Raw genomic sequence first — 20,442 nt, 5'->3', positions numbered from 1 at the left:
AATAAAATGCACAAATTAGCAACAATTATTATTATAAAATACTTTTCTATTTAAATTGAACGTTTCGATCCTTTTTATATATAACCTCCTTAATTTAGCGCAATGCAGCTTTATATGGTTATGCCGAATAATTTGCATCCTAAATTAAGAAACATAGAAAGTTGATATAAATTTTTATCAATATTTAATACATATACAATATCTTTATATATTTACACAAAAATGTATTATACATATATATAACATTTTTCTTATAAAATATTTATAAACTATATCTTGTATTCCTATATATTTAAAGCATTACTTTTAGCATTAATAAATTAATTATTTTTTTATGGAAAAAATAAAATATATTAGATAAATATACATATAAATAATCTTTCGTAATATATATTTTAAAAATATATAAATTTATAACGCAATTTGACATGTAACATTAAATATGCAAAGATGATAATCTTTTTCACATACTAAAATATCATATTAAAATTATTGCTAGAAATTATTGTTTTATTATATAAAAATAATCGCGATATATTATGTGCTCAATTATCGAACGATAAGATTATTTAACAGTGTATTATGAATTTTCTAGAGCTTCAATAAATCCAATTAATTGCCATGTTACTTGTATCTCTCGGAAGATCTGAAACTTTTCTTTTAACACCTGAAGATATAAAGATTATAAAAGATCTTTTCTAAAAATTAATGAACTTGACCAAAGTGGCAAATATATTTGTTAATTACAATCATGACGTTTCGACTATTATTTTTAGGTTCTTTCCAAGTGAAATTATTCTTATTTCAAGTGATATTATACTTATATATATATAAGTAAAATTATTCAGCAACTAAGCGACCTTTATTATTAAGTCATATATATGTTATTAAGATTTTCGGTATTCTTTTGTAAATTTATTGTGTTATTGTTTTTCTTAATATAGAACATTTCAGCATAATCTCTCTTTTCTTAGTATGTTTTTCTTTATGTAAAATATACAAAAAATATTTATATATTGAAATGGTCTATATCAAGAAAAACAATAACACAATAAATTTACAAAAGGACACCAAAAATCTTCATAACATATATGACTTAATAATAAAGATCGCTTAGTTGATGAATAATTGTCGAATGTGCCTGAAGTGTATCAATTGACAGAAGGAGTTTCTCCTATAATTGTCTAATTACATCTTGTAAGTTTATATCTTTCTCATTTATTTGTATATTGATTACTATATCTTGTAATTTTCTCCATTTTTCACTATATAGATCGCTTGAAAAGGACCTAAAAATAATGGTCAAAACGTCGAGATTGTAATTAACAAATATATTTACCAGTTTGGTCAAGAGATAAGGAGTTCATTAATTTTTATTATAATACTGGCGAGTGTCAATTTCTATCCACATCTATATTAATCTTTTCTAAATATTGTTGTTATTAATTTTATCTTTTGTCTTTTTAGATGGGGATATTATCAGATTATCAAAATAAAAATTGGAACATATATTATCATTCAGTTAACTTTTTATATTTTACTGCTGGCGACTTCTCTACATTTTGTGTACGTATTTTTTTAATAATCTATTAATATTTCCGAATTTTAATAATGTTTTTAATTTTAATATATTTACTGTCATTTATTCATTTAACTTTTTATAATCTTATCGTTATATTACTTATATTTTCTATTTGAAGATATGTAGCGATTTTATTTTGATTAATGTTTCCGTTTCCGATTACATCATATATTTTCTTTACGCTTTCTATCTCCTTAAATAAATCTGAATATTAATTAGTAAGAAATTTACACATGTGTGTCTCCTTGAACATATACACTTCAGAACATTTATAAATCATATATATCTCTTAGATATCTCGTAGATATATTAACATAAAAGCTATTAAAATGCGATAACAAATGACAAAAAAGATCATTAAAGTATCATAAAAAATATGAAATATCTTTCGGATGAAGTGTAAGCACGATTTCTAAAATACTGCGTACAAAATATATTATTCGAATATATTGTTTAAAAATACATATGTAGATAAAAATATAAATATTAATATGTATCATACATTATTACATGTGTACATAGTAATTAAAATTAATCGAGTATATTTTATTGTGGTAAATATTAATATTTTTTATTGTGGTAAAAATATTAATCAGAGAAACTCTTAAAATTCTTTCATATATTATTCCAAAATGACCATGATTTTCAGGGTAAATTCTAAGAGAAAATTCTCTTTATGTACAAATTAAGAAAATAATATATTAACCAGCGCATTTTGACTGATTCTTGTTGTTATATATTTCTTGCAAATATATTTTCATCCGAAAGAACTAATGTATATCGTATAAAAACAAGATTTTAAAAAATTATCATTTAGTTTTAGACCATGTTAATAGCACGTAAATATTAATAAGTATATACGTGAGCATGATATCATTATATTAACGTTATGAAGCTCACGTATATCATATGTTATCCACTTGGCAAAATTAAACCGCAATTTTACAATTCAATGACGCGTACGTTGCAAAATAACATGCCGTTTTTTCATACAGTTTTTTCCTTGAGCCACATAATTTTCTACAAACACTTTTTCTTATTCTTCAACCACGCCAACGCGTGCTGTTATATTCGCTTACGTAAGCACCTCGATGTATGTAATTGCAGTTCCTATATAGATATTTATATATTTAGGTGCTCATTTGACTGTTGAAGTTGCATATCGCCGAGGATCTTGTATTCAGATTTCATCGATGACGCACAAATTGCGAATAATTCCTGTTCATTGAAAAAATATACTCATCCAACGAGAAAAGAATAAAGCTGCATCCCTGTGAACAAATTCTCTCTAATTAGTAAGTATATACTAATCTATAGTTAACAAAACCGAACGTGTGCGTTGAAAATAAGTTACAAAAAAGTATCATTTATATTTAGAAAAAGACTAATTCGATTATATATTTTTTTCTATATTGTTTTTTCTTCGACAGATTTTAAGATATTCAAATTTTAAATATACTATGCATTACAATCTGAAATTACATTTTAAGCCGAAATTATTCGATGAAACTGAACGGTACGGAAATAAAAGCCTCCTTTCGAATGTTTGTGGAAAAGATCGTGATTAATTACGTGTCTGTGGTGAACGGTAAATGTGATTTACGTCACTATACATATATATGACTATATACATGAGTCACAACTCCGGATAAAGCACGATACACAAAAAAGTACCGCTTATCAATCGCAGCAAATTTGCGACGAATGTTCGTGAATAATTGCTTGTAGATAAAAAATACTAGGAAAATTTCCAATCGATCTTTCTGTTATCGCTGATTGCACAATCTGCACGTACACAATTACGAAAATAATGCCTTTTAATTTACGTAATTGAATATATATTGATTAATTTATAAGAAACTTTAGACAAATATATAAAAAAATAATACGTATAAAAGAGACGCAATATAATAAAGTCATAAAAACGTTATATTTGCCACTATAGATAAAATTAGAGATAAGTTAAATCCCTCAATTGTGACGCGATAAATATCTCCGCTCCGAAAACTTTACTTTTAGCTCTTGCGCAATGTTACAAAAGAACGCGTCCATTTAATTCGCACATATTAACATACACAATAAATGCATAAACGGGAAATATATTCTACGCAGCAGACGAAGAGAACGTGGCAATTGGTTCGTATCCAATTCTCATGAGTGAACTGCGTCGCAGCTCTAATCGGGTCATACAGTAATCACGTGGCTGATAGTCGGCATATTTAATATAAAAATTTCTCTTAGAAGAGGTCTGTGACTTCTCCATAATCTCGTTGATATCGAAAAAAATAGGCAGAAATCGACATTTCGGAAATGAATCTTTGATGATCGCTCCTTCTTTTTCACGACGTTCGAATTAAAAATAATATTAAAATTATAAATACAAGAATCTGTATAAGAGAGAATTTAATTATGCCAGCTGGCGGGATTTGCAACTTCTGTTCTGCATGTCGTTCATTGCATAGATGATATGCTCCGTTTTAATCTCGGATACGAGAGTTATTCGCGTAAAAACTTGCGCAAACAAACCCGCAATGATTTATAGTTTTGGCAACTTTCGCGAAAACATATTGCCTATAATGTATAACGTTTCAAAAGCGCGACTGCGCTAATCGAAGCCGCGTAATCGCGTGACGTTCAAGGTCTTTCGAAATATAGCTGCTGAGAAATAATAAGACATGCGAAGTAGAATGAAAACCCAAGATAGTTATCCAATACGCTTTTCCATGTCTGAAGAAGGCTTCTCTTTCCCTTAGGCTCTAAGCTCTTAATTTTTTTAATTTTTAATATTTAAAATCAGTTGCAATTAAATTTATCTCTCGCTTTCGTTCTTTTTAATGAAAGCAATCCTTCGTAATCGATGATTGTAACGTCACGAATATATGATCCGAACAGCTGAGAAATAATTTCGAGAGGCACGACGCCATCAACCAATCACATTCCAGTCTGACCTCATTTTTCCATCACCCCTAAGCCCCTATTATAAGATCATGATAATTATGTGTAATAAGAAACACAGCTGGAGTTATTACACTTCTTATACATGTATGTGTGTGTTGACTATATGCGAACAAAAAAGAGAATATACAAGTATTTGTATAGATTGTATTGATTTGTAGGTTGATGTTTCTCTACTGCAAAAACGACCTTTAAATCTTTTAAAATCTATAATTCTTTGTGAAATCTCTTTAATCATACATTTGAGCAATATATATTTCGCGGAATAACGCAAGTTCCTGATAAACTTATTATTATGCGTAAATATATCTCAGAGGAAAAGAAAAATATTTATATTTGATTATACACATTGACTTTTTTGGCTTAATTAAGATTAATCATTTTTAAATGGATATATCTAATTACGATGAACCTATTTATTCCCTAAAGTAGTATGAGTAAAAAAACAGAAAGATAATTACCTCACACCGCATGCATATACAGGATATTTCTAAAATTATGTCAGAGATTTTATTAAGGTTGTTTTCTAATTAAAATAAGAAAGTAAATTCCCATAAACATGAATCTAAAAATGCTTTTTCTCCGAGTTATAGCTCCTAAAATTGGGGAAAAAATTGTTTAAATGTATTGTAACTCGGAGGCTTTTTTACAGATCGTTGAGTAAATCTTTTTCTCGATCTGTGAAAAAGTTCTTCTATAAAGCTAAAATATTTTTTTCGATTTTTTCACCCATCTTTAAGGGAGTTATAACTCGGAGATTTTTAGACTCATGTTTATATAAAAACTTTTTTTCTTATTTTGACTTCTACAATAGGACCTTAAAATCTCTGACAATTTTAGAAACACCCTATATATTTAAAAGAAGAGTTCCGATCAGATGTTTTGGAATGTCTTTTAGATGATGCCTGCTGTTCTGGAACAGTAATTAAAAGAAAAAAAGAACTATCTTAAGCACCTCAGCGCGAGACAATATAATATATAATATTTTATTGGTGAATTTTTCAGTAAATGCTGGTATCGCAATCACGTGGAAAACGCACACATATAAAAGCATGCCGACGATGAGTAAGCGGTGAAGAGGAGGGTCGAATAAAGACAGGAAAGAGGTGGAAGGGGCAGAGAGAGGGTAGCGAAACGTATATAAACCTTGCCCGCGTCCTACCTCTCAGTTCTACTTGGAGTTCGGACACGTGAGTTTCCGGAACAAAGCTCGCACGAGGGGAAAGTTTTTGTTTGTTTGGTGCGCTCGTTGTATGGGTAAGTGTTCGCGAACGATGCTCCAGATTAATGCGAGTAATAACATCAAGATTTATTATTTATCATTGAGCTTATCGAGATTCGTAGATTTTAAGAGAAACACGTGCTTATACGTATGACGTTTTATTATGAAAATCCTTATTTTTCATTTGAAAACATTTCTAATTTTTTTTTAATCATCCGCATGAATCATCGCATCCAAATGTGAGCGTTAATAAAGATAACAGCGCGGGAAAAAGTGATAGGAAGCTAATTTGTCAATTAATATTATAATTAAATATATATGTACAAAAGGTCATCGAGACGAGTTTTATTTTGATTAAAAGAGAAGCCCGCGTAATCTTTTTTTCTTTGTTTGACATTTAACGATTCTCGGCTGTCAAACTCGTCATCCATGTATGACGAATTTTGACAGCTGATTGTGTTTCGTCGTGATCGAGCACAAAAGTTTTCGTAGAGTGTAGCATCCTGGGTCGTGACGGCGGAAATTCCTCCGACGAGAAAGAGCACAGATAACGGATTTGTGTTCCCTCTGCGATTTCTCTTTCCTCTTTCCTCTTTTTTTTTTTTTTTTACCCCTCTCGGAGTATCTTGGCGCGGTAAACGACGCAGCGTATTTAGCGGACGAAATCGCAGACGTGACGACGAAGGTCGCCAGTAGACACGTGGCACGCGCTACATATCTATTTGGTCGTGTATTGATTCACCACGCGCGTCCTCTGAGCGAGTCATACCACCATGTTGGATACCGAGCCGATGACAAATTCAATCCGCCTCTCCGCACTAATTTCGCAGATCTTGTCTTACGGCACTGTGCTGATCCGTGTACTCAAATAGCAGTGGACTTACGGTAATCGTCTACGTCAGTATTGTTGTTTTCTTGTACGGAAGATAACCTGGGTGACTGGAGGAATTTAACGCCAATGTCTCATCGAGATGTTGCGCCATAGCGTTGTTACGTCATTACGATTGAAACTTGTGTCTGTTTGTAAGGAATATCATACGCACTGTATCGCATCATAGTGTATCATATCATGATCCAAAAGGGGTATCGAAATTGTATTTCTGCAATTGGAAATATATATTTGACAGATTTTTGTTACAATTCTTCAAAACGCGTTATTACGTCTATTTTACTATGTTGCACTTTTTATTAATATCTATATATAGATATTTTCAGAAAATATATTTATTTAATTTTATTGAATATATAGAACCTTTGGAACAAGGTTCTTATAAATAATATATCATATTGTAAGTTGTCGTTGAAGACACAACATGCTCAAAAGATTATTCGCAATGCAAATCTATATACCTTTTCATATTTTAAGAATAAAATGAGGAGTTAATTATGTTTCCTAATATTTACATATGCTTACAGAGCGAGAGAAGAGTATAAAACACGGAGAGAGCCCTGTGGAGCCAATAAGCAGCTGCAGGGACGAACATGGATTTGTGCCAACGGTTGGTCGCTGGGGCAACGAATGGCCGAGTTGACTCGAGACGGCAGAGATATGGTGCCAGCCACAGGGGCAGGCACGCGGGCCCTGGATCAGGGGTGTTCCGCTACCCCTGCCGGTCTGGGCCCATTACGAGTCACCAGCCCTGACCTTTTCGAAGGTCGAAAAATATGAGGAATTAGCAAGCAGCGTTGAACTTGAAACGCAACGCTTATTGCGTGAGCATCGCTATGATACTATTGGTAATTTCCTCAGGTATGTATGTAATCTGTCATTTTAATCATTATTCTTAATGTATTCTATATATAGATGTAATACAAGCAATATCAACAACAGGTTTTATAAGGACTATATTGCAAGCGGAGAGAAAGCGTTAGATCGATTTTACCGAAAATATCAGCCTCTAATAACACATGAACACCATACTTGCGTCGGTCTTGGATTTGAATTATTACATCGATTAACAAATTTGAACAAGCGATTTCCAGGAATAGCAAGTGGCCTCTACTTAGTATCTTGTGAAGAAGTAAGTTTGAGATATTTAACATATTTAAGATGATCCTAAACGTCTTAAAAAGTCTTTAAGAAGTCTGTGGTTTTTCCTTTTTTATTGACAAAATATGAGATTAGATAAACCATAAATCTATTTATTGGCTATACAGATTGTTTTTTTACCTGAAATTAGAATGCTTCGCTCTTTGTTAATATTGATACTTTAATTTGTGTATAGGAAAAATATTTATCAATCTGTATAGTCTCATTTATCTTGGTGAATTCTTAAGAATTTATAATTCTGTAATCAAGAAATATGAGATTTCTCAAGGACATTTAGGATCCCCTTAAACATCCAAATAATACTTCAACAAATGTGTTATTGTAGTACTGTAAAAACAAAATATTTTATTTTAAAACATCAGTAAAATTATGATGGTATATATAGCGTGTTCAAAGCTCTTATATAGACAACATATTTTGAATTTTATCAACTAATTGAAATCATTTTTATTCTTCGATGCTAACTCATCAATTGTGTTACAGACGATTGGTGATATTGCCGGCTATGTTGGCGGTCCACCAGCGGCAGATAGCGGCGAGAAGGAGCATGTATTAGTGTGCCTGAAAATCATGATTGGTAAACGTCGCGGCGTCATGCTACTCGACCCCGGTTACCACGTTGCGCGCGTTATCACTGTAATGGCCGATAGAGCATACCCTCATACAAACTGGTTTACGCAATCCGATGAGCCGACTTGCAAGAAAGAGTACCACTACTGTTTGTGTGCTAACGATCCTGATTATGTCGAATGGCATGAAAAGAGAACTCAACCTGGTGCCTTGGAGAGAACACAAGTCGCTCTCATTTATGTGGCAAGGCCATATTTAACTGCCATTGACGTTACAGAGCGTAGAAACTTGGTTTATAATCGCAGAAGTCTCCTTGCCAGAGATACAAAGGGTCACGTTACTGCTGGCATATACTTCTCCGTTATGGACATGAACGAAGCACAGACCTTCACAATTTTCTATCAGACTGATAATGGGAAGAAGCGGGTTAAGATGGCATTTAATAAATTCTGCGAGTCATATAAGGTAAACTCTTGATATTGATATCGAGATCAATCAAAATGGAAAATTGTTTCGATGAAATAACAGAAATTTATCCTTTATTACAGATAAGTCCTAACGCCGAGGAAATGGAGGTATTAACGGAATGTGCACGACAACTTAACATTTCGCAAGATGCTTTGAAGGACATACTCTCTGCTCTAGCTGCAATAATGAACGATTCGTCATTTGTGACGCAACTATTGACTATTAATGCGAGAATCAACACCTTAGCAGAGGCAAATTAACAGACAGGTCACTTTACTCAATATAGTCTACACAACATTATATTTCATTCTTTTGCTGGCTTTCCTCTTATATTCTTTTTCTTTTATTACTTTTGATATTTTATTAGCTGTTCTACTATTTGAAGTTTATAAGAAACTTTATTACACAACTTTGTAATATCTGTAAATATACAAGATAAGTCATGTAATCTTGTAAAATATTTGTAACATGTTACGTTTTAGAAAGTATCTTGCAAGAGTTTTAGCTTAATATTTTTATACATAGACTAACAAGACTAATAAGAAAAATTTATTAAAATATAAAAAAATACAATTATTTAAATTTATTAAAAAGGAACAATTATACATATTTTTCAAATACATTTATGCAAAAAAATAAAATTACTATAGTTTTTATTGTATGTAAAAATATTAAACATTAATTCTACAAGAGATACCTTGCTTGAATTACATGACTTAATTTGTATATAACAAAGCATTCCGTATAATGACTTGTAAGAGAATTTTTTTTTAATTTTACTATCAATAATATATTTTGTTTTTGTTTATGATTTCAACAAAAATTCACAGATATTAATTGATATGTTTATAAAATATATATATATATATATGATTTTTTAAGATTAATAATTTTATATTTGCTTTTTTTTATCCACAGAATGCAGGCCAAGATTATACCATTTTATGTTAGGATAATATCTAAACATTTTTTAAATTATAGTTTGCTTTTTTTGTATTTTATCATTTTACTTGGATACTATAAATTTTCATATGCTATATTCTTATATATTAGCATTTTATGCTAATATAATAGTGTGATGATATTTTCTTTGAGTAATGGAACTTAAAGCAAATTATAGATTACTATATTTATGTAGGGGAGACTGCACTAAAATTGTATTGGTACAAGGGATAATTTTATTTTATTACTTCTTTAGAATAATATACTATATATGTATATCTTTCAGTTGTGAACAGTGAATTTGACTTTATTTGAATAAATAATTTGAGAGACAAAAGGTATTTTACCGGTAATATCCCCGACCTATCTGATAAATTTACTTTAAAATGATAAATATCTTACATTTCTATTGATAAAAAGATTTAAAATTGATTGTACAGGACATTTAAACATTTAGAAACGTATTTGAAACAAGAAAAATTATTTATTCCCTTTATACTTTTTAATATTCCATTATATAATAGCGAAACTAATGTCGATGATAAAGTTGGTGGTCAGTTGGTGTAACATATCTTTGATTACATACAAGTATTTCATTACATTTAAACTACATTTTTTTATATATCAAATCTCAGAAATTATAAATCTAACAAAACTTAATAATAGTTATCGCACTTCTTAAACAATTGTATTTTCTTACTTTTATCGATACCTTGTGTAACTTAACATCTCGATATATTAAACATTTTTAAAAAAATAGAACATATTTGAAAAAAATTGCTACATTAATCACCAATATTTTTTATAAACAGAAGAAAAATTTATGCTACTTTTAATTAAACATAACTGAAATTAAAATTCACACAATTCTATCTGAATAAATATTTATATACAAGGTAAAAGACTTTGATACTTAAATAATTTAATGATTTTATTGCAACTATTTAAATGGTTATCAAAATAATATCTTATGAGAGAATGTGAAAACAGATAACTGTAGAAAAAAATATACGGAAAATTGTTAATGTTTATGAGAAAGAATAATACATTCCTATTCTGTTTAATTTAAATCTTATATGATTTTATTATAGGTATGTTGTAGATAAAGTATATGTTTTGCAGATAATAGGTTGAGAGATATCCTAGTCGTCACTATCAGATACAGCTTGATGACGCTTATTACTAACTTGTCTATCCGGTTTATGTTCGCGTTTTCGAGATCCTGATGCAGACGGTGATGCCGATAATACTTCAGCTCTCGAAGACATTGCAGATTCTACAGGCTTGAAGCTATAAACATAACAAATTAATGCCATGATATTTTTACATGAAAATTGAAGGAAGACAAGTCTAAAAAAGGAAGCTGAAGCATGAACAATGATAGAAGATATGTTGAAGATTTGTACAATTTTAGGTGCAAAAAAAAAAACAAGAAAAAAAAGAATGCAAGCGGAATAAGCAAATCATGCTTCTGTCTTATAATAAGATAAAATTGCTATTATGTTCTTCCAATTATATTGTTGTTTAAAAATAAACAAAGGATATATATTGTTATATAAGTGACATTTTAAAAATATTTGCAAGCTAATACAAGAAAAACAGCATTTGTTACAATTATTTATCAATATTGAAAAATATTTAGTAATGTGTCATAAGTAGTATTGGATCGTGATTGATTCATACAAGAAATCTAACACAGTGATATAATGTACAACTATATACTCTTATAATTAATGTCAATTGTTGATTATAAATATCACCATTAAATTTGAATCATTTTCTGTAGTTCGATAAATAAAGATGCATATAATGCATAACATAATATCCAATATCTAATATTTCTTTCTATTCTGTTATAATAGAACTGATTACTTTCATTCCAAAAGTTGTGATATACATATATATATCCTAATACATCAAGATATCAAAGATATTATTAGTCAGAATATGTTAAACAGTTTGTAATTACAGATTAGTATCAAAAGTAAAATTGAAACGAACAAAATAAATAATAAATAATAGAACGAAGCGCAACGTACTTACGTTGCACAAGTGTCACTGCTGTATATATGTACTATGCTTTTAACTTATTAATATTTGCGGCTGTACCTGTAATACACACACAAGATGGTATATTCTATATCAATCTTAACAGATTTATTACATTACGAATTATGCATTCCATAATGACACACTGTAATTTAAATATGATTAAAATCACAGTATTGATATCACAAAAAAATAAAACTAATAACAAAGATGCTAACATTAATTAAAATCTTGCATTTCACTGTCATAATATAAATATCTTGTTTACATTATATACAAAAACGAGATATTTATATTAACTGTAGATGAAATTAGATGAAATTTACGGAAATTTTTTATGAAATTGTGAAACAAGACTAATAATATTCTTAAAAAAACGTTAAAAATTGATATAGAACTTTACAAAATTTATACTTTTGGAAATGATCTAAGAATGATTTTATATATTATAAAGATGTCACTCATTAATAAAACAATAGTGAAATATATATTTATTATTAGAGTATTATCATTCATCTATATATATCTAATATGTTGTAATGCATTTTTATTCTTGATTTTAGATAATGATGCATGTACTTATGGAAGACAGATTTGATAAATAAGTGAAGTAATTACATGAAAATAATCGCATATTTTTGCTTTTTCAAAGACATGCTTTCAAAAACAGAAATTGTAAGCTTTTGATCTTTAATTCAGCAAGCAGAAATCAATAGAAGCTAAACTTACCGTGTAGAAGGAGGTGTATTTTTTACTTTGGAAGGATTTAAGGTCCTTATAGCACGTCTAGCACCGGGTATCCATCTTGTACCTTTATTAGAATGTCGACTACAAAAGCACATGACAACAAGACCAATATATAAACAAAGGAAACTAGAAAAATGCTCTAATAGATGAATAAGTAACAATACAAAGAATGAAGAATGAATAAAAAGGTATTATATGAGAGTAATATTTTATATATCATAATTATTAATTTTTTGTGTCACTGATTCTTTAGTCGTTTTATTTCTTTCATTTGGAATGACAACAGAGAATTGCAAACAAATAAATATGTAATAAATATAAGGTATTTTAATTTAATTTGTGAAGAAATAAAGATCTTATTTTCCTATAAATTTAAAATATTGTTTACTATATAAAATAATAAAAAGAATATATATATATATAAAGAAAAAATTGTAAAAATAATGTTGTAATATAAAAACATACATGCTAGTACATATGGAAAAGCAGACATGCATATATCTATTTTAAAGCTGGATACACATAAAAAGAGAATTGAAATATACAAAATAGAAAGCCCATGACCATATGGCAAAATTCTCCATTTTTATCTATTATTTTTTTCTAATATATCTGTCTCCATATTTTTTATTTGCAAACATGAAATTTTTGAATATTACTAATGTCAATCTTTTAATGCACTATTTTTATAACTAATAATTCAATCAACAAAATTGACATCATAAGATTAAAATTTGATAATATATTTAATAAACTTATTAAGATACTAGATCATTATTTGCAGATTATTTCAAATTAATTTAGTTATAAATATATACAACTACTAATATTAATATTCAAATAATTCTCAATTATATTTTTTTATTTAAGATGTGATAAAATAAACTTCTATTACGTATGTAAATATGAAAGATTAATGATGGAAGTGTAAAATATGAATAAAGTAAGAAATATTATATTTAAAAAAATATGTAATCATACAATCTTATAATTTACCAATGCAAAAAAAATAAATGTTCAATATTCTTACCTTGAGCGAATATATATAAGATTTTATTCATTTCATGACTATATTTTAGTGTTTTGAATTTAAAACTCACCTTGCTGATGCATCTGTAGTAGATGGTAAAGCCAATTGCCTTGGTTCTGGTCGGTGCCTACTATTACTGGCAACTCTAGTTGAATTGCCATTATCAATTGCACTAGTATGTGCACGTCGCGTATGTGATACCCATTCGCGATTAAAAGAGTCTGCCTCTTCTACAATATACAGATATATAATAGAATAAAAAAATTACCTCCCTTTCTATCAGTAATTTTTATTATTTTTGAGATTACAAGAAAATTACCTTCATCCAAATTGATAAATTCCTGTCGTTCTTCCTCCTCACCACGCATATTACGTTCTCTTTCAAGAATATGTGCCCTCTCACCAATGTGATGACCAATAGCCATTTTCCTTGTTCCAGTACGAGAATCACTTACCGTCTTCTTAGTTTCTTTTATGCCACCAGGTGCTGTTCTGGTAGACATGGTCTCCTGATAAACTTGTGGACGTCCATCAGGACCACTGGACATAGTCATAACAGAATGGCTCATAAATGATTGACAATTTCCATCAGGTGCCATGTTGTTCTAAAAATTGTAGTAAAAAATAATTTTAAAGTAATGTTCATGATTATTATCAAATGGTGAGTGAATTAATTAGTATTTAAAATTATACTTACAAAACCATATCTTCCAAAATGGGGATCAAACAAGGTGAGTGGCATATTATTGTGAGGTACTCTACCATGATGTGGCATAAGAGCATTTTGCCCCATCATCTCAAATGGATCACGGAACATGGAGTTCATCATCATGTTGTTCATCTGCCTCATAGTATTCATGGAAGATCTGTTGACCATAAATAATAATTTCAAAATTCATATTCTCACTTGTAGATTTTGTAATTTAAATATAACATAATAATATTAAAACATATCAATTTTATTGGCTAAAGATACAAAAGAAGACAAATGACATAACTGATTACTATAGGGACTGATTACTATAGAAACCTCCCATTAGTATAAAAATAATTGTATATATTAATATTATATATAAATTATTATACATAAATTTAAGAAATTAATTATTTTGAAATTAATTATTAGTCTTTTAATATACATTCTCAATTAATAATATTCAGATTTATTAAATATTATTTTATTAAAATGCTACATGTGTTATATTTTTTAAATAATGACCTTTCTTTTTTTTTAAATTTGCATTTTTAATGTAAATTATACAAAAGTAATTATAATTGTGATATATATTTCACACATATCACGGAAACCAAATCCATTTAAAAAACAATTAGGTATATTTTCTCTCTTTTTCTCTTCTCTTTATTTCAGTAGATATTTTATAGAAAAATAATTTCATTAAACATATTTCCTCAAATATAAAAAAAATATATCTTTGATATTTTGATTATATATTTAAGATTTGGATTAATAACAAATTTTTTTATATGAATTTATAAATATGAGCTATACATATTCAAACAGATGAAAATATTGATAAATCTAACATTTAAATATATTTATCAAATATATTTACATATTTATAGTATTATGTGTGTGTGCGTATGAGTGCGTGTAATAGAAATAAAATGTTTGTAGAGAGAGAGAGAGAGAAGGAATCTTCTAAAAAATATATAATTATTTATAAGAATGTTGTATGTATAATATGGTATAAAGTACTCGTAACAAATCATCAGTTGAAGCTAAAAGTCATCTCATATTCCTATGTGACAAAAAATGAGATCAGTCAAATGGTTTTTCTAGAATTTAGAATAAAATATTCTATGTAGAAAAAAATGAAACAAGGAAAATATATCTCCACAGCTCTGAAGATACATATAACAATTTCTTGCATCAAAATGCAAGTTATGTCTCTGACAAAGATAATTAAGATTTTATTGTCAAGCAAAATAAGTCATTAATATATATTAACAACGTGTCTCTTTCTCTGACATCACGATCCATCACCAAGTGGAAGAGAGAGAGAGAAAGAGAGACCACAATCTGAAGTATCACACATATATGTCAGATAGAAATCACGGTGAAGCTTACCCAAAAAAATTGAAAATATCATCATCCATAAAGGATCCGAATAAAGACATCTTGCTGGATGTTTCTGAGAATTCCTACACGAGATTCGAAAAATTCACCTCGGCGATCGATAGAAAGTGGATTTTCTTCTACGCGTCACGCACGAAAGCGGCCAAAGTGTCGCAGACGAGCTCACAAGAGCGCCTATTCCATTCGCGGAAGCTTCCAGAACTGAGCCACGCGATACGTCATGTGTCATATTACACCTAGATGCGTTCGAAAATCTACCTGTCAAAAGTGACATATTTTCAGTCGACCAATCGGAAGGAAGGACTAAAATTTTCTTTTTCCTGATTGGCTTCAGAATTGATAGACGTGATACGTCAAGTGTCAAATTACATCTAGATGTGTTAAAATCTACCTGTCAAAAATGATGTATATTGTGTGCTCCTCTATTCTTTTTTTCTCTATGGCGAAATGAAAGCGTACACAATTTACACAAATGGATCTGCCGAAGAAATTGCTCATCGAACGAGAAAAGGATTTTGTCAAAAAAAATATCCTTCAAGTCAAACGTTCCTATCCTGCAGAACCCAAACAGCGATACGTCGATACTCGTTATGGAAATGCACATGATTTAAAAAGGAGCGGATTACTTCCAATTTACGTGCACAAAAAAGTACGAATATATATATTTGCATACGAAAAAAAATTTTAATATATCTTAATGTCGCTTATTTTTTAATTTACATATTCTTTCGTTATTTCTTTACACGCACTACAATTATACATTTTGCACTTTTATTAATACTATATATATTTTGAATGAAAGTCATATGTTTTTCTTCAGAATTATGGAAAAGTACCGAAATTCGTTGTCGATACGATGAAAGCCGATGAAGTAATTACACATCCTAATTTCAATGGAGATAAGATATCAAAAATACCTTTATCGTGTCGATATATTGATAAAGAGGAACGGAGAATATTATTAGAAGTAGGTATAGATTTATTAGGCTTTTGTAACGTTGCAATTTTCAATTAATTTGAATGGAAATAATTATTATATATATGTATTTGGAAATTCAGGATATGAAGAAAAAATGGGAAGAAGCGATGAAACAATTTCAAGGATTACCATTTCTTGCCGACACGCTACCAAAAGCGCAAAAGAAAGCGAAGATGGAACGCGAATTAAAACAACTCGAAAAAGACATAGCAATCATCGAGCAACATCCACATATATATGTTTATGACAATGATTGTTAACACAATGTGTTATACAATATATTAATTATATATTTATATCTTATTTATATTAAAATTTATATTATTATTTGTGTACTACATATATATGATTATTTCTTAGACAATTTTTCTTATGTGAGTTTTGTATATATATATATTTATTAAAATATCGAAGTAAAAAATTAACACACAATTAAGTTAATTAATGCTAAACTTTTTTATGTTTTTTATTTATATGAATGTAAAAGATAATTGCAGGTTCTGTATATAAAGTAATAATATACGTACGTATTTATTATAAAATTAAACAATTATATTAATATTACTAAAATAAAATATATTAATATTTTTCGTGAATTTTTCTGCTGTTATATTTTTATATTCAAATTTTAAAAGACAAAAAAAATATTTTTGTACGAAAATTTCGAAGCGTCTGACCAATCATAATGAAGAACTCACGTTAGACATGAAACAAGAGATTAATATAGAAGGACGATTTTGCAGTTGACAGCAACAGTTAAAAATGGGACCATAATGTTCGTTCGCAACGAACGATAATCGACCAACACGGAAAAACAGGCAAAACGTCGATACGCTCGCAACAGCTCGCAGCATCCCTTTACGGCAATTGCGTTATTAGCTCCACCGAGCCTATCTGCTAGAAAATATTACCGTTTCCGAAGAAGTTTTCGCGACAGACTCACAAAACTAGTTCAAAATGGTAATCAAGTGCTTCTCAAACATACAGAGTTGACATAATTTTCCGTGATTGCAAAACCGTCTCTTGTATTTTTTTTAACCATTAAAACCCGCGCGAGATTCTCTTACAAAAATAATTTCGGAGCAATTTATTTATAAAGTATCTTTCGTACGCATATATAAACAAAAAACTCATAAAAATTATTTATCTTGCAGGGTAATGAAAGTTCGCTGCCTATGGAACTTTGTTCCAACTGTAAGTTGCAAAGAAATATTGTGAATTGATATATTTCTTAAAGTAACCTGATTTTTATTCATCACAGTGTTTTGCAATTGAGACCTATAAATATATAATTACTTGTATATTAGAATATAAAAACATTTAGAGAGCATCTCTGTACTTTATATATAATTTGATGTCTTTAAAAATACATATAAATAACTAAATTTTTAAAATTTATATATATATATATTTTATATTAAATATTGATGCTTTAGTTGACGTAGATGAGATTAGAAGATTGGGAAAAAGATTTCGGAAGCTAGATTTGGATAATAGCGGAGCTCTTAGCATCGATGAATTTATGTCTTTACCTGAGTTACAACAAAATCCATTGGTGCAACGTGTTATTGACATATTTGATGCTGATGGTAATGGAGAAGTGGATTTTAAGGAATTTATTCATGGAGTGTCTCAATTTAGTGTCATGGTAGCATTTCTTTTTCTGCAGCAATTGTGTTATATATATATATGTGTTTATATATATACAATAGTTATATAAATTATTAATATTTAGGGAGACAAAGAAAGCAAATTGCGATTTGCATTTAGAATTTATGATATGGATAATGATGGTTATATAAGCAACGGAGAGCTATTCCAAGTCTTAAAAATGATGGTAGGAAATAACTTGAAAGATACACAATTGCAGCAAATTGTTGACAAGACAATATTGTTTGCTGATAAAGACGAAGATGGCAGGATTAGTTTTGAAGAATTTTGTTCTGTAAGTAAATACATACATCTATCATTTTTTTTTACATAACATATAATACATTATTACTATATAATCATTCTTTAGGTTGTTGGTAATACAGATATTCATAAGAAAATGGTGGTTGATGTTTAAGTGAACCAAATTTGTGAAGAACTTTTAATTTTACAAAATATGGTATGTTTAATTGAAATCTATAAATTAATAATCTATTATAACAACAGATTTATGGGATAGTTCTAACAAAGATCTGTTTAGAGTGAACTTATACAATTATTGTTCTTAAGCCTTTGATCATTACAAGTCTATCCAAACAAAATTTACGTGATATGTCCGACTAGTATAGTATCATGCACGAATGTTAGATCAACAGATACAGATTCATTTTGATGTCATATGTTAAAAATATTATGGAATAAATCAAATCATCTAATGTGTTCCTTTAAATATAAAGATCAACAATATGATCTTAAATAATTAAAGCTTTTAAAACTAGCACTACAAGTTTAATACTATGTGTTTAAAACTTTTCAAGATTTTCTTTGGAAATCTTAGAGAATGTTTTTTTCGACCACTTGCTACAACATAATTTGGCTATAAATGCATTTAATTTAACGTTTGTTTTAATGATTTTTAGTGAAAAAAACATGAAAGTAAATCAAATCTCGTATTATTGACACAATCACCATACCATAACTTGTCGTACTTTTGTCATTGTTCAAAAAACTAATTGTTAATATTATCCTTAACGACATAATATCGTTAAAATACTTAATAACTTCAATCAGTCTTTAAGGATATTATTTTAAATGCTATTAATATTTTAGAGGAAAGTTATAAAAGTTAGATAATCCAGCTATTCATATATATATATATATATATTATATTTCTAATAAACAATTCCAAATTGTGCATTCAGAAGATACACTGGAACAATTTATGGAGTTACATTAACTATTGAATCTATTTGATTAACCTTTGTGTGTATAAGACTTGTGTGTATAAACTGTGTATTGACATTGGATGTTTGTAATTTTCGAATGTGCGATTTATTTATTTATTTAGATATTTATTTATTACATATTACATATGTACGATTATTAAAACAATAATTTATCATATCAAGGTATATTAAGATATTTATAATACAAATAAGTTTATTTTACCATTGTTAATTGTTTCTATGTATACTCACATGTTATATGATCTTATCATGTCTAATTAAAGTTTAAAATTGTGAAATATATTGAAATTAATCTGTATATTAGTATATGTATGTATATATTACTTACAATTAGTATATATAATATTGCATATAATTTTCTCTGATTGTGAGATAAATTTGCAAAATATAGACTTTCTCCTATTCAGATTAAATGTACTTTACAATAATGTATATTTTTTTTACATCCATATTCTTCAATAATATTTATTTTCGCAAAAATATTTTACTTATTTAGTCTGGCTTCAATAATTCATTTTTTAACTAGCTTTTAGAACATCGTTTCATTCTTCTTTGTACTCTCTCTTTTTTCTTTTTTTATTTTTAATTGATTTACAATGACGTCACAAGTTTAATGTTTGTATGTCGGAAAGATACATAATTAAAAAAATTAATCAATCTATAATTAATGAGTCATCTTGAATCGAATAAAATTAACATGAGATATTATAATTTACATAATGTATAACAAATTTTGTTTTTGCATTAGAAACGCATTTTTATACATTTCTGTATGGATAAAAAAATCTTAATTTAGATCTCTTTTCTATAAACAAGACGTATTTTCTTTTTTTCTTTTTTTAATTTTTTATTG

The 20,442-nt window shown here is 28.5% G+C and overlaps 4 protein-coding genes across 6 annotated transcripts; 3 read left to right on the top strand and 1 right to left on the bottom strand.

The window, feature by feature from the left end:
* Positions 1-7,291: 7,291 nt before the first annotated feature.
* On the top strand, positions 7,292-9,755 carry LOC114929227 (uncharacterized; the record flags this gene model as incomplete). Its single annotated transcript, XM_085480262.1, has 4 exons — positions 7,292-7,509; positions 7,591-7,780; positions 8,293-8,844; positions 8,928-9,755. Coding segments are annotated over 4 exons (1,140 nt in total), but the record flags the coding sequence as incomplete, so codon positions are not given.
* A 498-nt stretch (positions 9,756-10,253) lies between these two features.
* Mlf (myeloid leukemia factor) lies at positions 10,254-15,918 on the bottom strand. 3 transcript variants are annotated; one of them, XM_029300704.2, is made up of 7 exons: positions 15,705-15,918; positions 14,313-14,481; positions 13,935-14,220; positions 13,686-13,845; positions 12,568-12,666; positions 11,833-11,898; positions 11,013-11,079 (listed from the first exon to the last, which is right to left on the bottom strand). In XM_029300704.2, the coding sequence occupies exons 1-6, from the start codon at positions 15,752-15,754 to the stop codon at positions 11,880-11,882; spliced, it is 783 nt and encodes a 260-aa protein (XP_029156537.2). In that variant the 5' UTR covers positions 15,755-15,918; the 3' UTR covers positions 11,013-11,079; positions 11,833-11,879. The 3 variants fall into 3 exon arrangements, with proteins under 3 accessions (XP_029156534.2, XP_029156536.2, XP_029156537.2); XM_029300701.2 differs by lacking the exon at positions 11,833-11,898 and having other exon boundaries at positions 10,254-11,079; XM_029300703.2 differs by lacking the exons at positions 11,833-11,898; positions 12,568-12,666 and having other exon boundaries at positions 10,254-11,079; positions 15,705-15,917.
* A 209-nt stretch (positions 15,919-16,127) lies between these two features.
* LOC114929293 (enkurin) lies at positions 16,128-17,117 on the top strand. Its single transcript, XM_029300788.2, has 3 exons — positions 16,128-16,362; positions 16,534-16,680; positions 16,773-17,117. The coding sequence occupies exons 1-3, from the start codon at positions 16,186-16,188 to the stop codon at positions 16,950-16,952; spliced, it is 504 nt and encodes a 167-aa protein (XP_029156621.1). The 5' UTR covers positions 16,128-16,185; the 3' UTR covers positions 16,953-17,117.
* A 375-nt stretch (positions 17,118-17,492) lies between these two features.
* Positions 17,493-19,871, top strand: LOC114929168 (calcineurin subunit B type 1). Its single transcript, XM_029300593.2, has 5 exons — positions 17,493-17,652; positions 17,847-17,886; positions 18,129-18,340; positions 18,428-18,637; positions 18,713-19,871. The coding sequence occupies exons 1-5, from the start codon at positions 17,650-17,652 to the stop codon at positions 18,758-18,760; spliced, it is 513 nt and encodes a 170-aa protein (XP_029156426.2). The 5' UTR covers positions 17,493-17,649; the 3' UTR covers positions 18,761-19,871.
* The last annotated feature ends 571 nt before the right edge of the window (positions 19,872-20,442 follow it).

The sequence above is a fragment of the Nylanderia fulva genome, unplaced genomic scaffold (genome assembly GCF_048542155.1).
Source record: "Nylanderia fulva isolate GAGA-0341 unplaced genomic scaffold, ASM4854215v1 Scaffold14, whole genome shotgun sequence".
NCBI lineage: Eukaryota > Metazoa > Arthropoda > Insecta > Hymenoptera > Formicidae > Nylanderia > Nylanderia fulva.
The sequence above is the reverse complement of the archived record's forward strand: the minus strand, read 5'-3'. Positions and strand labels throughout refer to the sequence as shown.

What these genes read in the sequence shown, in the direction of transcription:
- LOC114929168 (XM_029300593.2), top strand. An exon ending in TATGGAACTTTGTTCCAACT is followed by an intron (nt 17,887 to 18,128) that starts GTAAGTTGCAAA and finishes TTGATGCTTTAG; the next exon opens with TTGACGTAGATGAGATTAGA. An exon ending in GTTTTGAAGAATTTTGTTCT is followed by an intron (nt 18,638 to 18,712) that starts GTAAGTAAATAC and finishes ATCATTCTTTAG; the next exon opens with GTTGTTGGTAATACAGATAT.
- Mlf (XM_029300701.2), bottom strand. Translation starts at nt 15,754, where the DNA reads ATGTCTTTATTCGGATCCTTTATGGATGATGATATTTTCAATTTTTTT. An exon ending in GATATTTTCAATTTTTTTGG is followed by an intron (nt 14,482 to 15,704) that starts GTAAGCTTCACC and finishes TATGGTCAACAG; the next exon opens with ATCTTCCATGAATACTATGA. An exon ending in ACTACAGATGCATCAGCAAG is followed by an intron (nt 12,667 to 13,685) that starts GTGAGTTTTAAA and finishes GTGCTTTTGTAG; the next exon opens with TCGACATTCTAATAAAGGTA.
- LOC114929293 (XM_029300788.2), top strand. Translation starts at nt 16,186, where the DNA reads ATGGATCTGCCGAAGAAATTGCTCATCGAACGAGAAAAGGATTTTGTC. An exon ending in CAATTTACGTGCACAAAAAA is followed by an intron (nt 16,363 to 16,533) that starts GTACGAATATAT and finishes GTTTTTCTTCAG; the next exon opens with AATTATGGAAAAGTACCGAA. An exon ending in AACGGAGAATATTATTAGAA is followed by an intron (nt 16,681 to 16,772) that starts GTAGGTATAGAT and finishes TTGGAAATTCAG; the next exon opens with GATATGAAGAAAAAATGGGA.